We start from the raw sequence: 22,278 nt of genomic DNA, 5'->3' as shown, positions 1-22,278 counted from the left end.
TTGGCTGATACAAGAATTTGCTTTCGTACCAAATATAGGATCAATGCATATAGTCCTTGGGTGCCATTATTAGACTGCAGCTTCTTTTGAACGATGTTACTCCGACTCTTTATTTTATTGTCTAACTGATTCGAAGGTTATCCATTTGAACATAGTGCCATTGATTCGAAAGGATTCTAAATTCGAGCAACCATTTAAGCACACAGTGCCTACAAATATGAACCTGAAACTTAAGAATACAATATAAAGAAATTTCAATTTGCTTGTATCGATAATTAATGTCTCACTTAAGAAAGTCATCTATTTAGCCGGTCTCAACCAAATCGAAAATACAAACATGTCCAAGAAATACCTCCTTTCAAGGAGGTGATACTCTTCGTTCTCGAAAATATTATGCCCTGATGTAGCGGTCAATTGTCTACGTTGTCAACAAAATAGTTCACTTTGTCGAGATTGATGACCCAAACTAATGAAATGGAAGTCTAAGACTATTCTAAGCCTTTAAACACATGTAAAAGTAACGACTAGTGCAACTAAAAATATAGTGATGCCAAAACGTACCCGATCGAGACCTGCTGGAAGAGGATCAACTACAACGGTCGGAATCTCATCCATCAAGTTATCGGGACTTCCAGAGTGTAAAATTCGAGTGAACCCTCCCATCTCCGACCCAGGCATGTCCTGCTGCTTCTTATACCTATAGTACATGATCCAACACTGCCATTTGCTGTACGGAGCATCAGTAGCTGTTAAGGCAACATGGAAGGCAGTTTGGCATTCTTCGTTTTTTTTTTTTTTTTTGTGCACTTTCAGGCATCTCAATGACTGGATCGAAAAACATTCCACCATCGGAGTTGTCTACCATCGGTTTGGAAATCGATCTATTGTGCATTACCATTGTTACCTGATTGTAAGTGGCAAAGGAGAACCCAAGAACTAATGTAATTAGGAGGAGCAGTGAAGGACTTCCCATGTTCTTTCACAATATCATTGACAGTTGCAGTCAAACTAAAACGAGAACACCAATCTCCGATCCTACAAACTTCTTAAATTCGAGCTCAACACCTGTAAAAATCCTAACCAGTCACAATTGGAGTTCCACTGTTCCAGTTGACTTACAGGAGACTGCAAAAGCTTGATTCTTCTGAAAATTAATGTAAGACACTTGAAAATGACTAATTGCAATGTGTTTAAATTGAATTCCATTACAATATTTTTTGAAATTAAAAATAAATAAAAAATTTCATTAAATAAATAAATGTTACCATTAAAAGGAAACAATGAATCTAAAAATTGAGATTCAAAAGTAACCACATTCACATAATTTTATAATTGTAGAAGCACGCACAAATCCTACATTTTATTATTTTTTCCAGATTTGAATCCTCTCAATAACCTTCCTTCACGCCTTTTTCATCACCCTATCACTATATCTCCTTTCTTCACCATAAAAATGTCACCTTTCTCCAATATTTCGGTTAACCGATTACACTGAAATTTTTTTCGGTTAATCGGTCGGTTAATTTTACGTTTAGTCGGTTAACGGTTAATGATTTTTTTTAAGTTCAGTTATCGGTTAATTCGGTTCGAAATCGGTTAATTAACTGAATTAACCAAAAAATTTAAATTTTTAAAATTTTAAAATATTAGTTATATTATTTATTTATTAATAGCTTTGTGAGTGTTTAAATTTTGGTTTAAACCGAATTAATATATTCAATTAACCGACCAAAACTATTAAATATATATTATTTAAAATTTTGGTTAATTCAGTTAACCGATTGATTAAATGAACTTTGTTCGGTTCGATTAATTATTTTCAAAAAAAATCGGTTAATTAAATTTTGAAAATTCGGTTTCATTCGTTCGATTAACCGAACTGACCGGTTGAACACCCCTATATACTAATCTAAACCTTGTTTATATTAAACAAAAGGGAAAAAACCAAAAAGAGACGTGCAATTGAATTAGGTAACTAAAATAGAGAAAAACTTAAGTTTAGTGACTTTTTTGAAAGAAAAAAACAATTAAGTGATGAAAACAAAACCGTGAGAATAGTTAAATGACTAAATATATAATTTACCCATGTTGTTCTTAACTGTGTTAATGATTTGAGACAAACGGAACAACGGTTTTTAGTTGAGAGGGTAAAACGATACGAAAAATACTTTAAGGGGTAACTTGGTGAAAAAGGTATAATTCAGGGCAAATATGCATTTAAGCCCAAAAAGTCCTAAAAATGAAAGGTAAAACATACAAATTGTCACTAATATTTAAATAAACTTTTATTTCTCCACTAAAATTTTAAAAATAATAAATTAATCATTGATTTGTAACAAATCAATCCCTCATCATTAACAATCATTATCGAAATGCTGATAATCTGACATTCTTTTACCAAAACTTTTGATTGACATCTAAAGAAAAAATGGTCATCTTCTCCATTCTTCTTTTCTCTTACCTTTTCACTTAAAAAATCAGGACAGCTACCCCACCAGGAATAAGAGAGAGAATACACGCTGGAAATAATTTTCGAGCTCCTGCACATTATTTTTCCCTTGACCCTTCATCTATGTTTCCAGTTCCACTGAGGACCTCCAATTTCCCCCACATATAGCGTATAGCTCACAAATATCAGGTTCGTTTTGATGAACATAGAATGCTCCACTTAGTGCACTCTTTTCAAATTAATATCTAAAACAACACTTTTTTCTATTGATAGTATGTATCACGTTAAATAAAAATGCGTCTCATGGAGCATTTCTTTATCCTTTGTTGCATGTTCAATCAACCAGTCCCAGAGATCGAATTTTTTATTGGTTGAAAGGGGGGAAATATCATTTTAGGAATTAATATGTGCCAATTTGGAAATTATTTTTTAGGGTGTTTTGTTTTTCTTAAAAAAACATACATTTTGAGTAATCTCGAAGAAAATAAATAAAAATAAAATTGAGGTGCCCTCAAATCAGTTCAGCCTCTTCCAAAATCTTCCTTAGGTACTCTAGCTGCTCCATTTCACCTTCAAGTTCCTCCCACTGAAAACATAAAGACAACAAATAAATGCCATGCCATCACCTTCTTTTGAATCAAAGAAATACCCTGTCTAATACAAATTACAAGCCATGTTATCCGAATTCGGTTAAGTGTCGGATTCGGATATATGTCGAACACATGTCTGTTGCATTCTTTTCTAAGTTTTTTACATCATTGAAGTCATATCCCCGATCCCATGTCCGAAACTGTCGGACGTACATGTTTTATAAAGACGCTTCGAGCAAAATGAAGAGTCGGAATAAAATAAAGGTTACCTCTTGGTAAGACAATGATAGAGGCTTCCAACCAGAAGAAGCAATATGACGCCGTTTTAAGACGGTATGCCCTAACGGTGTTCCTGTAGAGATTCAGATGAAGATCATTGGATGCATCAAGAATCAAGATCAGGATAAAGTATCTAAGCAGTCTGTGTATTATAGTCGAAAGTTCGTGTTATAGAACAATGTAATTTAATCTAAGGGAGTAATCGAGCCGAGCCAAGCTCGAGCTATAAAAGCTAAATCTATATAATATGAATTATTGAAGTATCGGACTTCATATAAATATAAAAAAGCCTTAAACGCGATTATGAAGCGATAGAATACACTAACGCAACAAGAATACAAGAATTGTCGAAAATACTGACCTGTATTCCTTGAGAAATGTGTTGGTCCATCAATCTCCAAAGCAACCTTTTGATCAACAAGAACAGCATCAACTATGTAGCAGTCAACAGGGTACTCTCTAACCCAATCAAGGCCAGTGCTCACAAGAAGACGGCCGACTTCCTTTTGAAACGATGAAGTTGTCTTTTGGTTAAACTTCTTAGTTTTAGCAGAACGAATGATTTTCGACTCGAGTTCACCACCGATCAATAGCTGGAGATGCGGATACTCGAGCTTTAAACATTGGTTCACCAGATGAACCTGTGAAGCAAACATAACATCTACCTTAAACTGTTCTGAAATCCGTTGCTCCTCGAAACGGCTCAATGTTTTCCAGGTATGGGAAAAGAACATTCGATCCAGCTCTCCGAAAACTGCATAGGACCAAGCTATATTCCCAAGCTGATACCTGCTTAAGGTGAGCACAGGAGGATCAGAAACTCCTCCAAATTCAACATCGCTACTTTTTTCTGCACTGGTTTCTTCATTGGTTTCATGGATTAAGCAGCATTTAAATTGGTTGGCATCGTTGAAAACAGTATCCATAGCTTGAAGCAAGTCGTCTGCAGGCTCGTATAGAGATGCAAACGCCCATAAAAGTTGAGCAAGCTCTTGTTCACGAAAAGTGTGAATTATGTCTGATGCCCTCTTTGCCAACTCTTTGAACAAATCCGGGGCAGAATGCCGCATTGTAGAGAACGCACCAGCAATATTAGCGACATTCTGAGAGTTGAACTCCTTAACTTTGGTCAAAGCCACCTCTGCAACTCGATCCATTTCGGACAAAAACAGTAACTCCCCTCCAATTTTTGACAGTGCCCATGAAATGTTAGAAACACCTTGAGCCGAGCATTCTGGGAGAGCCGTCATCGCGATACCAATCAGCATCGACATTTCTCTTTGTCGAGCAAATGCCAACCTGCGAGTACTCGGCATCGATACTTTCTCCATGTTCTTAGCAATCCTATGAAGTGCAGTGGCAATATTCAATGGAGAAAGTGGTGAAGGGCTTAAACCTTTCCCAACAGCCATTATCATCTCAGATGTAATCTCCAACACTTCTTCTGCAGTTTGCGATTGAACTAGATCTTTGTTCAAAGTGACTTCTTTTCTACGATTGGATGGGCCCGAAAATTGAGCTAATTTCTGAACAAACTCTTCCATTGCCTTCTCCTTCTTCTCTAAAAACATCCCATCCGCCATCGAACTCACCATATCTCGAAGTTGACTTGCATTATCATCGATCTGGTCCTCGTCATCACTGTCTTCCCCAAAATCAAAATCCTCTTCTATCTCCTTGATTTCTTTACTAATCACATCTTTTTTCGCAATTCTCTTCTTCTTCTTCTTTTTTATCAAATCCTCGACTTTATGAGTCAACCCCCTAGATTCAATAGATTTGAGTGCCATTTTTCTAGCCTTCAAACACCAATCCATTTCTCCATTATCATCAAGAACCCTAGATTTGTCTTGTTTTTTCCTCTTTTTGGGCGCTTGATAACCAAATGGATCAATCTCCCCTATGAACTCCAATTCCCAATCTTCCATTCCATCATCATTAACACCTTTCCCAGTACCAACACTAGAATTTTTACCCAAACTTGCAAAGTTTCTTCTTGGAAACCCGAGCCGACCTCTTAATTTCACTAATGGAAGATTAATAACTTGCTTTGGCATGAAAATTGAGGGTTTTAAGTAAGTTTGTGTACGGAATGGATTCATCAAAAACTCCATGGAACCTTTTTTTCACTCGGTTTATCACAGATTAATGAATGAAAATACCAAACAAGAATTATAATAACTACGAAAAAAAACTCTAGAATACCATCAAATATCAGTGTTCATTAAGAGAAGCGAACACTCAAAACACCAGAATTCGAAAGAAAATGAGAAAAAAAAATGAAACATACCCATTACCGTTAGCTCACTGCTTTAGCTGAAAATTGAGAGACAGCTAACAAAGGTTATTGCTTTATGATTTTCTTCGGGTTTTCTTCTTCTTTATTTTTTAAACAATTTGTGGATAAGATACAGAGTAAACTATAGGTTTAGTATTTATACTATTACTTTTATTTTGTTTTGGTATCTTAACTTAAGTTTAGGTTTCAATTCGATCCTGTTAAAAAATTAACAAAACTACTAATTTGGTTTTTTTTTCCAATGATGACATGGTGTTACCTTATAGTGGCACATCAATATTACCGTTAAGTTTTTAACGATTGGGTATCAAAATGAAACTTAAACTAAACATTATATATGATTTTGAAGAAAAAAATTCTAGATACCAAAATAAAACAAAAGTAATAGTTTAGATACTAAACATTTAATTTACCGAGATATATGAGCGAGTGTGAATTGCAAAATAGGGCAACTAAGACAGCTTTTTTTGTAACTTAATGATATATAACAAAATAATTACTGATTGGGGAAATTTAACTTTGGCACCTAAATTCAACATTTATGTGCATTGTGGTATCCAAATTTTTTGTTGTGATTGGATACCTAACTTTTTGTTAATGGTCTAAATAGGTATCCAACTTTATATTAATTGTGTGTTTCCGTACTTTGAATTTCAACATTTAATTTTTGAATCTATAACGCATGTTATCACATTAAATAAATGTCTTTAAATTATGAGTATGAATCAGTGATAAATAAACTCTGAATTAATTTATAATAAGTATAATTTGTTCAATGAAGATTTCATTTAATAAAGATAAATCCCTCAATTAATTTTTAATATTTGTACCATGTGTAAACTCTGAATTTAATTTACAAATAATAGTCTACTTTGCTAATTTGGACAACTTTTTTTTTTTATTAATATCGGTTCATGAAAAATACTTTTTTCAAAAAATATTTTTAATGAGCGTTGAACAAAGGTATTATGAAAAAAGTGATTTACTAATTTAGAGTTTATGTAAAAAAATATAAAATATTGAAATATTTATTTTAAACATAATACTATAAAACTCAAGTGGAAATTGAATAATTCAATGTCCAAACACCACAAGTTTTATGTTTTTCCTCCATGTTAAGACAAAACTAAAATACGGGGGAATGTTGAACATTTAAAAAATAGAGGCACCACATTGGTAAAATTGCTAAAGTATAGGGACATTGGTGCCATTAACTCTTTTATTTATTATTATTAAAATAAGTCATTCTTGAATCCACCTGAAAAGGAAAAGGAAAACGCCTTTAAAGTGTGTCAAACAAGGGCGTCCCCTCATGATGTCCATACTTGAAAAAGTTATTTGCAAACAAAACATAGAGAAAATGGACTCGGTTTTGAAGTTAGGACTTGAAGAGATCTTGGCCAGAAGTAGCAGCAGTTATGGGACATAACCGGATCGAGAAAGAGTACGGCACGGCCGGAACCAGATACTTCTCGTGTACGCAGGGTGTCCAGCTATCGTCCCCGCCGATGCCCATGTGCTTATGGTCAAGATGCACCTGTAAAGAAACATGACATGGCAAACATTCAAATGAAGATGGAACCCAAATTCGAAACCCGAGTCATACACATGCATGCATGTATACTCAGATTCTCAAAATTGATCTGATTTCGATAATGTTACACTCCGGCATGGATATAGATTAGGTTTCGAGTGTCCACCATGCTGATGGATCGTTTATCAACAGTTTTCGGTTTTACAGCCGATCATTATTTCGCCCCCTCTGCATGAGGACAGGTCTCGACAAGAGGCCTGGCATACGCTTTTATTTTCGGCATAAGTAAACCCAAAATTCAAGGGGTTAGCTTCATATATTCATATACGTCATACAAGAGCCCGCACACACGAAAGTTCCGAGGCTAAGGAAAGCATAACATGGTTAACTCAGAATCAGGGGAAGAAAATTTACCTCAATGTTATCCCCTTTGACAAGTTCTTCATTCCGCATTGCCCGATCGAGCTCGGCGGTGCGATAATAACTTGCATTCAGTTGCATAGGTGGAGAAGTTCCGAATGTCGAAGCATAAATTCCAACACCATCCTTGTTCCGAAACGTCACCCATCTGACATCCGCTCTACCCCTGACTCCCCTGGAACTATGTAAGGAACATGCATACCTTCCACTGACTGCTCAAAAACCCCAACATGAGCCGCAGCTTTCCGATCCGGGTAACACTCGAATGGCCCTCTTCCATACCATTTCACTTGGTCCACCAACTTTTCCAAGTAGAACTCTACTCCAACGCGTGGTAGAGGAGGAAGATTAAAACTCGGTTTTACAGTGGATTCGATAATGATGTCACCAGAACTATGGATCGTGTAAAGCATGTCGACTTCGAATAAAGCCACCTTTTGCGACTCATTCAAAGTACCATTCTCGCCCTTAGTGAGACCAACGTAGGCAACGGCTAGTTTCACAAGATTGTCCGTCCTATTTTGTATCGAACAGCTTTCAGCTAAAAAATCTATCTCATCGATAAGGGCAGCTTTCCACTTAGAGTAATAACTGCTCGGACCTCCCCCTTTGTCGTTATCTGTTGGTGCTCGCCAAAAGCACGGAAATATGCCGTTTTTCATTATAGGGACACCTTCAACCTGCAATTTACCACCAATTGCTCCGAAATTAGAAGTTACAACATATGCCGTCATATGCTTTAAAGATAAACTGAAAAAATTAAGAAAGGTCATAGGCTTAGATTACCTTCCAGTTCTCAAGACTTCCGGTTTTCGTATTCAATGTAATCTCCCACAACTTGTTGCTAAATCTGATATCATCCCCAAGAAGTTCGGTAAAAAGGGCATCGTCTTTTGCTTTGATGATCTGAACAGCTCAAAGTAAAACATTAAGCCAATTCAGAATAATATAAATACCGTAATGCTCCGATTCGTTCATTTTTCTTGAAGCAGGTGTTTCTGACACATTCGGATACATGTATGCAAAAACTCTCTAAACACATGGAGAAACTTCAAAAAAACGCCAGTGTCAGACATACATGTATCCAACACTAAAACCTATCCGAGTACCATAAAACAAGAGAAAAAGGAATAGAACTTGCATGAGGTATGGAATCTCTTCTGGCAGGCAACTGGACTTGTGTCGACGATACAACATGACCGGCTACAACCCACAGTTTGGGGCGCAAAAGCTTAGCGGTGATCGTTAAAAATATTTCTACAGAATCCGAGGAAGCCCATAGAGGATACCACGGACCAGACTTCCATTCGATATCATAACTGCTCTGAGGTTCTATCACAGGAACGGATAAAACTCCACACCCAAGTTCATGCCCATCCCCGAGAACAGCCCATTCGAACTCCACTCCTTCCGTTGTATCGTAAAAATTAGTGTTCTTTATCTGCCAAGTTAAATTTTAACTAGATGTTGAAAACAGACTACATTACAAAAATGCAGGATCAGGAAAGAGAAACCAGACAGTACCATAACCATGCTTTCCCTTAGATAAACCTTGATCGACTGATAGACATACTTAACTTCTGCAAAAGATATGCGACCTTATAAGTGGTGATGCAATCGGAAAACTAAAATACAGATATCATCCTAAAGAGAGAACTGTACAAAAAATAAATTCAAATAGGGTACCTTGTAAGGTAGGCTGCGGAGTTCGGTCTGGCCATGTAATACCATGCAAACAGAAGTTCAAATCATTTGGAGAATCCCCAAAGTCGCCACCATACGCCCAGAATTTGCTACCCTTTTCATTGTCCTTCAATAGGGCCTATAAGAGATGGAGGCCAAAAATGCGATCAAATTCGAGCCATTAGGATAGAGCAAAGACTTCTTCAAATAAGGCCACATGTTTTTATAGTAAGTTGATGCATTTTTGCATTTTACAGGAAAATGACATGAAATAGACACAATTACGTGAATTTAATCACGGCAAGACAAACTATACCCAAAATCCTAAAGGGCCTTAAATAAGGATTCTCAACCTGGTCAACCCACTCCCATATGAAGCCACCTTGAAGGCCGAAAACGTTATCAATCGCTTCCCAATATTCATGTAGATTTCCACAGCTGTTTCCCATGGCATGTGAATGCCTGACATTATTGCAACACAGGACCTCAGATTAACCAAACGGAATGCCTACGAGAATAAGCTACAGCAGTAAAAAGGAAAAGAATAAAGATGAAAAAGAAACGAGTTAATATTAATGATATGAAGAAATACGTACTCGCACAAAATTAAAGGCCTTGTTTCGTTTGGATCATTTGCAATCTTTACTATGTCCCAAACGCGCATATACATTGGACATACAATATCAGTGGATGGGGTTCTAGATCCGCCACCTTCATAATGCAATACTCGTGAAGGGTCCCTTCCACGAATCCATCCTATGTAAAGTCTCCAAATTAATAATTGAGTACTGAAGTAATAATTGAGTAGGGAAGAAATAACATAAAAGGAGAAATAACGCAAGCATATTCGTCAGAACATTATACAGTAAGCGGTTGTACTTGAGCCATAAATTCTGGAAGTAAACATGATAACAATTTGAGCCGAGGGAAGAGAAATAGAAATAAATGCAGAAGCTCAAAGTAGTTTACAAACATTTAAAGCAACAAGTACATGGCAAAATGCAGTACCGGCTGAAGCGGAATGATTAGGTCCATATCCAGACTCATTTCCCAAGGACCACGAAAAAATGCATGCATGATTTTTGTCCCTTTCAACCATGCCTATAACACGGTCCATCATTGCAGCAGCCCATAAAGGTTCCTGAGTAGGATGCTTCAGATGTCCAGAAAGATCGAAACCATGTGTTTCGATATTGGCTTCATCTATCATATACATTCCAAACAGGTCACACAACTCGTACCAACGGGGATGTTGAGGATAGTGGCTGTTTCTCACAGCGTTTATATTATGTTGCTTCATTACAACCAAATCCTGCAAGAAAAAAATGAACAAATATATAATCCATAGGTCCAATTAAGTCACCAATCTGTGCTGCAACTTGGTAAGAAGAGAACAGTCGACAAATTAAGGCATCATTACCTTAACCATGCAAGCCTCTATGTTAGTCTTCCCCACACGCGGATGATGCTCATGCCTGTTCACACCTCTTATTACAACAGGATGCCCATTAATGAGTATCTGCTTCCGGGCTTTTGATACTTGTCTTATACCAACTGGGCATGATTCACAGTCTACTACGTTTCCAGATGCATCTTTAAGCATGATAACCAGTGTGTACAAATTTGGCTGCAGGAAATGGAAACAAGCAAGGAATAAACAATCCGACACTTCATTTTCTTGAAGTACATGTGTCTGACATCCGTGTCACCACATATCCAGACATGGGTACAAGGATATGATCCTCCAAGGACCTTCTAAATACATCGAAACCTAGGAAAAAGTGAACATACCCATGTTGAATATATACATGTGTTTGACACACCTAGTCCAAGTAACGCAAGACATACATTATAACTTATATATAACTAATCTAATCTCATCAAAATGAGAGAAAATAATGATAATGAAGCCCCGTAAGGAATAAGAAAGAGAAAACAAAAGTAGAATCCTAGGGAACTATGTTGCTCCGACTTTTCATTTTTCTTGAAGTACCCATATTTGGCACTCGTATCTGACACAACCTCCAAGTATCCTTCATATACATGTAAAAACTTGGAAAATCTGGCATAATCGTGTCAGAAACTCACCCACAAGTTTGATTAACACGATTGAAGAACCTAAACTAGCAAGACAAATAAAAATAGGGGAAGGGGTGTGCCTGCTTTTAGGTTCAATCAAATATGTATGGTTTAAGTTGAAAAAGAATTTGAATTGACATAGAATCTCACATGTTCGGCAGACCATAGCTTGGGCTTTTCTAGTTTCCCCTCAAGCATATTACCATGAAATCCTAGAGTTCGAGTGGGGAAGCGGTTGAGCTGCATGTTAGCCACATTCGTCGAGAGCAGATCAACATTTCCATTGCGATTGTACCAGCTCCCAAAATCATATAATGCAGCTTCTAAGACATAGTCTGTAAGCACCCTCTCTTAAGATGTTTCCCTCGAGTAATCTAATTTCACTTCAACCTGAGTAATGTGTATGAAGCAATATTATATCAGTTAACATTTTTTTATAGTAGAAAAAAAAGTAAATAAGACGTAATAAGCTAACAAAACCAATAAGGGTATAGATTAGGTATATGAACAGCTACAGTAGTTTTGTGCACATTGGAAGTAGACAACTCCAAGACACGAGCCTAAGCCCTAACATAATCTTCAAATCTAAGGCTATCAGGCCTTAGTGTTCTCATAGTTTAACCACTTAGTAATTGAGTTAAGCACAGCTTCATAAATAATGATAAAAGCTTCACTAATCTTCTTAGATGCAAAACTTCCTATCTTATGCTAGAATGAAGTGGAAGACTTTCTGAAATTGTTCGGTTTATATATCAACTCCTTACTTTTCTCCTTATTCAGACCGACATCCCTTTGTTCTATAACATCAGGGACAGCTCAAATCTATTGTCAAAATGGTCTTGTTTTGCTAAATCACTGGCGACTAAATGAAGGAATTTTAAATGAAGATCCACAGGTTTGCAGCTATGGCAGTTGAATTAATTAGTTACAAAATTTCCTATCTTATAAATATATGTAACAGATATAATTTTTGCAGTAAAAACCCAGAAAACTTCCGGATATACTCTTGCAGTAGGCCAACCTTACCTGTATATCTGCATAGGAAAAGTCGTCAGCAAGGTTTGATTTGAAAAAGTAATCTGCAATGAAGACCTGCATAAGAGTTAGGTCCTTTAATTATGCAAGGATATATATATAAAATGACATCAGTTGCACCACAGTTTATAACCATAAAGCGGCTGTTCAATAAGCTTTAAGGTTCATATCCCCAAACACGGGTATTTTAAGACAGATGAAGAGTTGGAGTAACACGGCTTTAAGGTCTGGTGTATTTGAAGCTTTAAGGTTCATATCCCCAAACACGGGTATTTTAAGGTTTGATTGTGAATGTGGCAAATAGTAGGAGTTTGGATCCAGAACGATTGGTGATTAGGGGTGATCAGAAAAATGCAAATGGAGTAAGAAATGTATGGGATATGCACATCCCATCAGCTGATTTTTGCTGGGTGAAAAACTCCTTAACAGGGGTTATCAAAGATCCCTTTCAGCCTGATATGGTGATGAGAGCTTTGGCAAAGGAGGGTTTCCAGGTTAAGATAGTAAGGTGGGGATATGTCAGGAACGCCAGCATTATTACGTTCAATACAAATGAAGAGTTTTTAAAGGCGTGGTCGAGTCTTCGAGAGAAACTCTATTGCTGGTTTGATTGGGTAGATCCATTGTTGAGTGAAGATGGAGTCCCTTTGGCTTATTGCTTGGTCGAGTTGGTTGGTTTACCGCTTCTTAGTTGGAGTGTACCTTTTCTGGAGAAGCTTGGTAGTAAGTGAGGAAAGGTTGTTAGTATAATGGAGGAAACCAGAAATAGAGATGACCTTTCTTCGGCCAGAATGCTGTTGAGAGTTGCAAGCCCTTTTGATGTACAAGAATTTATTACTGTAGGATCTCATGGCAGATCCTTTAAAGTTAAAATTAATGTGGGTTCCAGTTCTAAACCTATCTCTGAAGCTTATAGAGACGTTAGGCAGAATTTTTCATATGGCAGCTGCAGTGGCGACGTTTCAAAGGGGGATGATGGTAGAAACACAGAGAAGGAAGAAGACAATAGGGAGAACTCAGCAGAAGGATTTCGGTCAAAGGTTGACACGTGGATTCAGAACAGTCAAGAAAGAAGGATATCAGAAGGTGGGGAATGTTATCTGAAAAAGAAGTCTGACACTCTGCCCAATAATAATGGGGTGTCAAACAAATTTGAATTAAATCCTTGTGGGGAATATGCGGGCCTTGGGCTGCGAGAGGTTGTGGATCAGAGTCTTCCAGCCCAGTCGGATTCTAATTGGGAGTCTTATTCTCCTGTTACTAAAATTATCCCAGCAGGCCCTGTTGTGAAGTTGAATTGGAACAGGCCAGTAAATCAAAATAAGGTTCACACTCAGTCCGAATTACAAGGGCATTATACAGTTTTAGTGAGGGATGAAATTCCAGCTAAAAATAGAGCTGTTCTAAAGAAGTTGAAAATGGCTAAGGATGTTAATCAAGTGGACCTTAATGCGGGTAACGCTTCATTTTTTTGTGAGGGGGAGAAATTCAATGAATCACAATGGCTGTGCAGAAATTGAGACTTTAAATTCAAACTTAATGCTGTTAGCTCATAATCCAGATTCTTCACAGAATCAATCAAGAGGCAGATCATTGTTTCCGCATAGAAGATCGCTTTCTTCTAGAAGTGTGCCCTTAGAGAGGAGGAGAATGGCCAGCTACAGAAGATTTTATAGCAGATCCAGGGTGAGAAATTACTGGTTTGGGAATGTACAGAAAGGAACTTCTGTTAGAAAGGATGATCTTCAGCAGCTTTTTTCAGATAAAGTGGGAAGTGGGATGGAAAAGGATATTAATTGTTCTGCTAATTATCAGAACTCTTCTGTGGCCCCAGTTATTTGTAAGAGTTCTTCAGAGGATTCGACAGCAGCGCTTTTTTCTGCTTCAGGGATAGGAAGAACTAAAAGAAGGGAGAGAAGAGTTTTAACTAGGGAGGCAGTGGATCTGGTTAATTCACCTATTGTCTTTTCACCTCAATTTTCGAAGGTGGTGGAGGAAGCGATGGCTACATGGGAAGTTTGTCAGATGTTAGGCATATCGTTCAAGGAAGGGAAGAAGACTTTCATTGAAAAAAATTTAAGCCTTGAAATTGGGTCGGAGTCAGCAAGGGAGGGATGATTTGCAGGTCTCATGATTTGTCGTTTGGAGGGTCGGGTTTTGGTTGTGGGAGTGAAGTCTTTTTATGTATAGATTAAGCATTCTATCTTGGAACATTAGAAGTTTAGGGAGGAGAGAAAAATACGGTGCTGTCGCAAGGCTAGTAAAGAAGGTCTGATTTTTATCCAAGAATCAAAGCTTGAAAAATGTCATGTGTCGATTACTAGGAGGATTGGAGGAAATTTATTAAAGGAAGTGATGGTGTCTCCAGCCCAGGGGTCAAAGGGTGGGTTGATTTCTATGTGGAATGATAATGTGTTCAAAGTGACAAAGATGCATGTACACAGTAGGTTCTTAGCACTGGTGGGGAAATTTATGAATGATCAAGAGGAATTCGCTTTTATTAATGTTTATGGTCCTGTTATCGAATCTAAAAAAGAGGACTTTTACGGGGAGCTGCTAGATTTTGTACTTTCGATGAATAAATCGGTTTGTATAGGGGGTGATTTTAACACGTATCTTGATCCGGAAGAAAAGCTAGGGAAATCACATAATTGGCATACAATAGATATTTTTAGATCTTTTGTGCTTCAAGCAAATCTTATTGATTTACCTATGTCAGGAGGGACTTTCACATGGTGCAGCAATAGAAAGATTCTACTTGGGTCAGATTAGATCGATTCCTAATTAGTGGTAGATTCCTAAACAATTTTCCTAAGATCTCACAGTCCCTTCTACCGAATTCTATTTCTGACCACAATCCAGTTTTGCTGAAAGATGTTAGTATCAATTGGGGCCCCAAACCTTTTAGATTCTTTAATTTCCTTTTAGAGGAAAAAGGTTTTGATGGATGAGTTGAAGACTTGGTAACAGTTGAGAAGAAGAAGAGGAATAATGGGGGAATTTTCAGGATGTTACAAGTTGCAAAAAATCAAATCAAAAGATGGCCTGGAAGTAGTCATTTAGGGATGTCAGATTCCATTTCGATGCTCGAAGGGAAGATACATAACTTGGATGGAAAGTTCCAAGGTGGAACCTTATCTAAGGGTGAGTGGGATCAGTGGGTTGAATGCAAAAAAGAGTTGTGGAGGTTGTTAAGAATTGAGGAGAGTATTTGGTATCAAAAGTCTAGAAATAGGTGGATTAAAGATGGAGACAGAAATACTAGGTTTTTTCACCTAAGTGCTATGAGAAGGAATAGAGTTAACACTATTCATTCATTGAAAGTTGATGGAGAATTAATATCGGATGCATGGAAAATAAAAGGAAGTGTGTATAATTTTTTTAAGTCTGCTTACAATTCCATTTCGGCCATGGAGGTAGAGGGCTTGACTTTGGATTTTGCACAATTAACGACATCTCAAAGCTCATATTTGGAGGAGGAATTCTCGGAACAAGAAGTTTGGAAAGCAATTTCTTCTTCGGATAGTTCAAAAGCTCCTGGTCCGGATGGTTTTACCATGGGTTCTTACAAGAAATACTGGAAAATTCTTAAAAATCAGATTATGGAGTTTTTCTCAGATTTCTATAAAGGAAAGAAGTGGGCTCATGGGGTTAATCATGCTTTTATTACCTGGATTCCTAAGAAAGGTAATCCCGAGAGAATTGAAGACTATAGACCTATTAGTCTTGTGGGCAGCCTGTACAAAATACTGTCAAAATTCTTTCTAAGAGACTAACATCGTGTGTCAATGATATTATTAGTCTTTCACAGTTTGCTTTTATTCCGGGAAGGCAATTGTTGGACTGTGCTTGTTTAGCTAATGAAGGAATTGATTTTTGGAGGAAGCAAGAACTTAAAGGGGTTGTATTTAAAGTGGATTTTAGAAGAGCGTATGATACTATGGAGTGGCAGATCCTGCAAAAGCTAATGAAAAAGATGGGTTTTGGTGAGAGGTGGTGTTCTTGGATCACGCAGTGAATTTCAACGGCTTCTATTTCGGTTCTAGTGAATGGTTCACCTACTGAAGAGTTCTCTATTGATAAAGGATTGAGGCAAGGTTGCAGCCTTTCTCCTCTTTTGTTTAATGTGGTTGGGGAATTACTTCACTTGATGCTGTCATAAGCAGTGGACTTGGGTCTTTTTCATGGGTTCTCTTTTGGAAATAATCAAAACTCTTTTACTTTGTCTCATCTGCAATTTGCAGATGATTTAATTATCTTTTGTCGAGATTCTATTACCCAGATAAAGAATGTTAGAAGAGTTTTGAGGATTTTTCGGCTTATTGACGGGGTTCGAACTAAATTTAGCTAAAAGTAAACTGTTTGGGATTAATGTGGAGAGTGACATTCTTGACGATTGGGCTAGGGATATTGGCTGTACTGTTGATTCTTTTCCCTCTGTATATTTAGGCCTTCCTTTAAGGGCGAAAAAGAACTCGGTTAAGCTATGGGAGCCAGTCATGGACAACTTTAGCAAGAAATTGGCAGGATGGAAAGCTAATTCTCTATCTATGGCCGGAAGATTGGTACTTATTAAGTAGGTTTTATCATCATTACTTATTTTCTACCTTTCCATTTTTAAGATGCCAATTACTATTTCTCACCGGTTAAATTCCATGATGTCGAATGTTTTATGGGGTGGAGGGGCTGCAAAGAAGAAGAAAATGCATTGGGTGAGTTGGGATAAAATCTGCAAGCCGTTGAGTGGTGGAGGATTGGGAGTTGTTGATTTGAATATTTCAAACCGAGCATTGTTGGGCAAGTGGATTTGGAAATTTGCTAATGATAAAAACTCGATGTGGAAGAAATTCTTATGTTGCAAACACAATGTGAGCTATCATACCATGGATATAAACAAGGTTATCTCTCAAAAAGACTCTTGGATTTGGTGGGGAATTGTGAATAACTACATTAAGGATGATGCTATTGGAGGTTGTCTTAGATCTCATGCTAAGTTTCATATTGGGAATGGGAAATCTATATCTTTTTGGAGTGATACATGGCTTGGGGACTTTCCTTTGAAACTTCTTTTTCCCAGAATTTTTGCCCTTTCTTTAAATAAAATGGTTACTGTTGTAGATTTTGGGAGTTTTGTTTTAACCAGATGGGAATGGAGTGTTAAGACTAGGAGGAATCTTTGTGATTGGGAGGTGGAGCAGTTGGTAGAGCTGTTGGATACGCTGAAAAATATTAAACTCTTTGAGTCATTGGATGATTGTTTGTTGTGGAATGGGTCGGATGTGGGGTTGTTTTCTGTTAAAGCATGTAGGAAGGCTCTTTCTATTTTTAATGATGAAACTTTTCAATGGAGCAAATGTGTATGGTTGGGCTTAGTTCCTCCTAGAGTAGAATCTTTCCTTTGGCAATTGTCCCACCAAAAAGTAGCGGTTAGAGTTGAATTATTGAGAAGAGGGGTTCCTTTAGGGGAGAACATTCTCTGCCCTCTTTGTAACCAAGGGGATGAATCAATCCAACATCTTTTTATTTCATGTCAAGTTACGTGGGAACTGTGGAATAAGATTATAGGGTACTGGGGTATTCGGCTAGCTCTTCCGCCAGACCCTCCATCTCTGCTCAGTTCTTGGGCTGATGTGAATCCTAAATATGCTATGTGGAAGTTTATTTCGGGGGTACTTTTTTGGTCAAGTTGGAAGATTAGAAATGAGATCATCTTTGGAAAAAAAGAGTTGGATAAATTATCAGTGTTTTTCACTGTTCGGTTAAGGTTAGCCAAATGGTATATAGCAAAGTATCCCCTAATCCCTATTCAGGTGGATTCTTTAATTGTTGACCCTTCTTTGGCTAATAATCTAACAGAGTTCAACGACCTGAACAGGATGGTGAAGTGCTGGAGTCCTCCTCCAAGGGATTTTTTTAAGATGAATATGGATGGGGCTGTTAGTACGGTTGGAATGAATGTTGGAATAGGGGGTATCCTCAGAGATTGGAATCGGGTTATACTTATTTCATTTTCAGAAAGTGTCGGTCTTACTCCTACCATCCTAGCAGAGCTTAAGGCTATCAAAAAAGGCATTGATCTATTTGTTTCATCACAATGGGCTTCGAAGGGCAGACTAATGATTGAAAGTGATTCAAAGATAGCAGTGGACTGGATAAAAGACCAAGCTATAGCCCCTGCTTTTCTGTCAAATTTTGTCACGGAAATTGTCTCTACTATTTCAGCTAAACAGATTATTGTTAGGTGGATTCCTAGAAGGTGTAACTCTGAGGCTGATAAGCTAGCAAAGGAAGGAATTGGGTGATTAATAACGTTGTTTTGGTTGGTTTGTATGTTTTATAGGAAAGTGTCTTAAGTTTTATGTAGTTTGCAAGATTGTTTTTAAGTCTTATGTAACTAGCTTATTATTAATAAATTGATGCACTCTTTTCCTCCTTCCGCTAGTTGGTTCTAGCCTTAGGGCAAAGGACTACTATGAGGGAGGTTTTTAATGAGGCATCCTATTCCTATAAAAAAAACATATACATTTTGAAGTGCTTCTCTATGGCATACCCTGTCCAATGATTTTCCATAACAGTTAAACAAGTAATAATTGTAACGACGATGGAAAGATTATAACCTGTGGCTTAGAAAGGAGAAGCACATCTCGGTGAATCCCGGATAACCACCAATGATCTTGATCTTCAAGGTAAGATCCATCACTCCACCTAAATACTTGAACAGAGAGAACATTCTTCTTGTCCGAATCATAATAATAATCTGTTATTTCAAACTCTGCGGGCAATCGACTATCCTGACTGACCTAACACAATGGAAAAAAATTGAATAATAGGTCCAACACCATTACTTTAACTAGAAATATCTTATTTCAATTATAAATGAATACGCCCCTCATTTGTCACTTCTCTATCATCTATAGAATTCAAGAAATTAAGGGTAGTCAAACTCGTATTATGGCATTTCTTTAAACGACGAAGCTCTCCCTCGCATAATAAAAAATTCTTTTTAAAAAAAAATAAATACTGCAGCAAGTACGTATTACATACCTGTATCCAACGGGTACTCCATTTACCCATGCAAAGAAGGCAGAATCAACACCTTCAAAGTGCAACAAAATCCGGCGACCTTCCAAATGGTAAAAAAAATTATGTTATTGTAGAATATGCAGTAGCAGTGTGTATAATAACCATGTAACATATGTTGCTCCGAACCTTCATTTTTCTTGAAGTGTTTGTGTCCCACATATTTTCGAATATGGGTATGGCGATAATGATATGACCCTCTAAGGACACTCTAACGACATGGAAAAACCAAGAAAGAAATGAACATACCCTTGTTGAACGCTTATCCCAATCCCTACCCGACACTCACAGTCACACCAAACCAGATCTGAGTAACATAGATATGTGGAAAACATATATGGAAGTGAAACAACTACAACAGTTCCCTCAGCATACAGATCAAGAAGTATAAGCGGAGCCAAAGAAGAAAGTGACAACTGAAACTTATTAACGGAATAAAGAGAGTCTAAATCAAAAACACATTTGAATAGATCATACCTTTCCATTCTTTAGGAATGTGGAAGTATGTCCTGTAGCAGCCTGTAGGGTTATCGATAGGAACATGAGGAGGATCAAGCGGAAACGGATAGACGATATTGGTATAAATAGGTTGATCAAATCCATGCAATTGCCAATTGGAAGGAACTGTTTCAATTGCAAAAGATCAAACTTTTATCATTGAACGTTATCTAGGGAAAATTAAAAGACAAATAACAATGAAATATAACACTAAAAGGTCTAGTACAACTGTGAAGCTCAAGAAAAATAATAAGAATAAGATCAGAACACAAAATAACTGAAAAATATATAAATATAGGTAAACAATTATCAACAAATGAATATTGAACAGCTTATATTTTCCTAATAGTTCATCCCTGAATCGTATGTTATAGATACATGCCCGATAATTTCAACAACCAAGTTCCATAACTGCCAAAAGTTGTATGTTTGAATGAAATGAAGCCCAAATGCTTATATGTAGGTCAATAATTATCAAAGAGAAATTTAAAACTTTGCAAAACTAGGCACCAGAAAAAGGTAAACTCAGGTTTACATGGCTTATATTGGGGAATGCTATAAAGAGTGTGATTTTGGCATTTTTTTTCAAATTGTTTCAACATAATAATAATAATAATAATAATAATAATCCAGCTAATTTCAAGCAAAAATCAGATTAAAAATACACAACTAAAGTTGAAAAACAAAAGTCAAGCAACCGAAGTGAAAATTTGTAACACGTTAACATATTTTACCTGGCAAAGTTTTCCAGTCTGAATCCTTAAACTCGCTTTCATAGAAATTTTTCGGAACAGCTGCAGGATTGGAAACCAACAAAAATTTCCAATAACCAGACAAAGACTTTACGAAAGGCAAGCCTTTAACCCAAAAAGCCGCACTGTCAACTGCGCTCTGAACAGCTTCATCATTCCAAACTGCCGAGTTGGATATCGAAAGATCCACTTTATTGCGTTCATACCAGTATTTCAGAGATCCTATCAATGCAACATTGTGTAAGAAAACATAATTCAGAAGTCGAAACCGGTAAATGAAACTAGTCATGAAATCTTGATTTATATGTCCATGTGAACAACATTATTTTCATAAGTAAATAGAGTTCAAATAACAGACTAAATCACACTTAGCAGTTTTAAAAGGACTTGCTAACATCTAATAATCAACAAAACAGAAAAGAAAATAACTGAAGAGAGAAAAATAAATCCCTCAAAGGTCTCAATAGCTTGAATTGCATATAACTAAAGAAACTAACTAGAAAAACACACTCCCAATGAAAAGAAAATCTGAAATCAATGAGGAAAATTCAAGTAACTTTTATATTGAATTATAGTGAACTTACAATTATTTATTTAAAATTCAAAACCAAAGGAACCCAAATCATAAAATCAGAATCAAAAGCCAAAACTTGAAAACACAATATAAAATTGTAATAATACACTCAAGCTGAAATGAAGTCAGTGCAAAAATCAAAAGCTAATCATAAATAAATAGAACAAATCAAACCCCAAGAGCAAATTGTAATGGAAACGATGATGAATATAATACTTAAACAGATCAAGAGGTACCCAATGCATAAGATCTGACTGAAAAATCAAAACTTCAAAAAAAATCGAGATCAAAATAGAATATGTAAATGAAATACTAAATTTTGAATCAAATCCAGAAATTTAAAAAGAAAAATCCAAAAAAAAATCAAAACTTTGATTGAAGAGAAAAGAATGGACCTTCAACAGATTCATGGCAGTGCAAATTAACATGAGGATCCCTTTTTCTCCATTTAATAAAAGATGGATCTTCCCAGACTTTGTAACCATTTTCTGATGGAAAAGCGAGTTGACTAATTACCAAAGAAGCCATCTTTTTATCACTTCTCAGCACTAGAGTGTGAAGTGAATCACCGGTTTTTCCTCTCTGATTTCACCTATATAATTATCTGATGAGTTTTTGATAACGTGAGTTGCGTGACAATTTTGTCCTCTTAAGTTGTCACATTTTGACACGTCGAGAACAGAGGTTGTACTTGTATGGACTTGGATTAATGTTATCTTGTTCCTGTTTAGTTTTGGACGGCAATATTAGGTGTTCTGGCATAATGATAAACTCAGTTCATATATTTACATCTTTATCAAATTGGTACCACAAGTTTCATCAAGTAGTTATGCCATTCAGTTTTGAGATGAATATGATTGATGATTGTGTATATCACAAGTTCAGTGAGAGTAAGCATATATTTCTGGTTTTATATGTCGATAACATTTTACTTGCCCCAAATGATATAGGTTTGTTGTATGAAACCAAGAGATTTTTGTCTAAGTATTTTGAAATGAAAGATCTT

The 22,278-nt window shown here is 36.7% G+C and overlaps 2 protein-coding genes across 3 annotated transcripts; both read right to left on the bottom strand.

Annotated features, from left to right (window-relative positions):
• Positions 1–2,887: 2,887 nt before the first annotated feature.
• LOC120196112 (RAP domain-containing protein, chloroplastic-like) lies at positions 2,888–5,689 on the bottom strand. 2 transcript variants are annotated; one of them, XM_039197993.1, is made up of 4 exons: positions 5,609–5,689; positions 3,680–5,470; positions 3,309–3,391; positions 2,888–3,035 (listed from the first exon to the last, which is right to left on the bottom strand). In XM_039197993.1, the coding sequence occupies exons 2-4, from the start codon at positions 5,430–5,432 to the stop codon at positions 2,961–2,963; spliced, it is 1,911 nt and encodes a 636-aa protein (XP_039053924.1). In that variant the 5' UTR covers positions 5,433–5,470; positions 5,609–5,689; the 3' UTR covers positions 2,888–2,960. The 2 variants fall into 2 exon arrangements, with proteins under 2 accessions (XP_039053924.1, XP_039053923.1); XM_039197992.1 differs by lacking the exon at positions 5,609–5,689 and having other exon boundaries at positions 3,680–5,500.
• Positions 5,690–6,822: 1,133 nt separating this feature from the next.
• LOC120196108 (beta-galactosidase-like) lies at positions 6,823–21,800 on the bottom strand. The gene is given in 18 exon segments (XM_039197986.1): positions 6,823–7,154; positions 7,566–7,738; positions 7,741–8,251; positions 8,358–8,477; positions 8,713–9,012; positions 9,096–9,151; positions 9,258–9,393; positions 9,608–9,716; positions 9,851–10,010; positions 10,263–10,566; positions 10,675–10,881; positions 11,484–11,723; positions 12,360–12,425; positions 18,986–19,163; positions 19,413–19,491; positions 19,926–20,072; positions 20,681–20,920; positions 21,668–21,800. Coding segments are annotated over 18 exon segments (3,318 nt in total). The 3' UTR covers positions 6,823–6,995.
• Between the last annotated feature and the right edge of the window lie 478 nt (positions 21,801–22,278).

This window comes from Hibiscus syriacus, unplaced genomic scaffold, assembly GCF_006381635.1.
Source record: "Hibiscus syriacus cultivar Baekdansim isolate YM2019G1 unplaced genomic scaffold, ASM638163v2 tig00117026_pilon, whole genome shotgun sequence".
Lineage (NCBI taxonomy): Eukaryota > Viridiplantae > Streptophyta > Magnoliopsida > Malvales > Malvaceae > Hibiscus > Hibiscus syriacus.
This window is presented reverse-complemented; position numbering and strand designations above follow the sequence as displayed.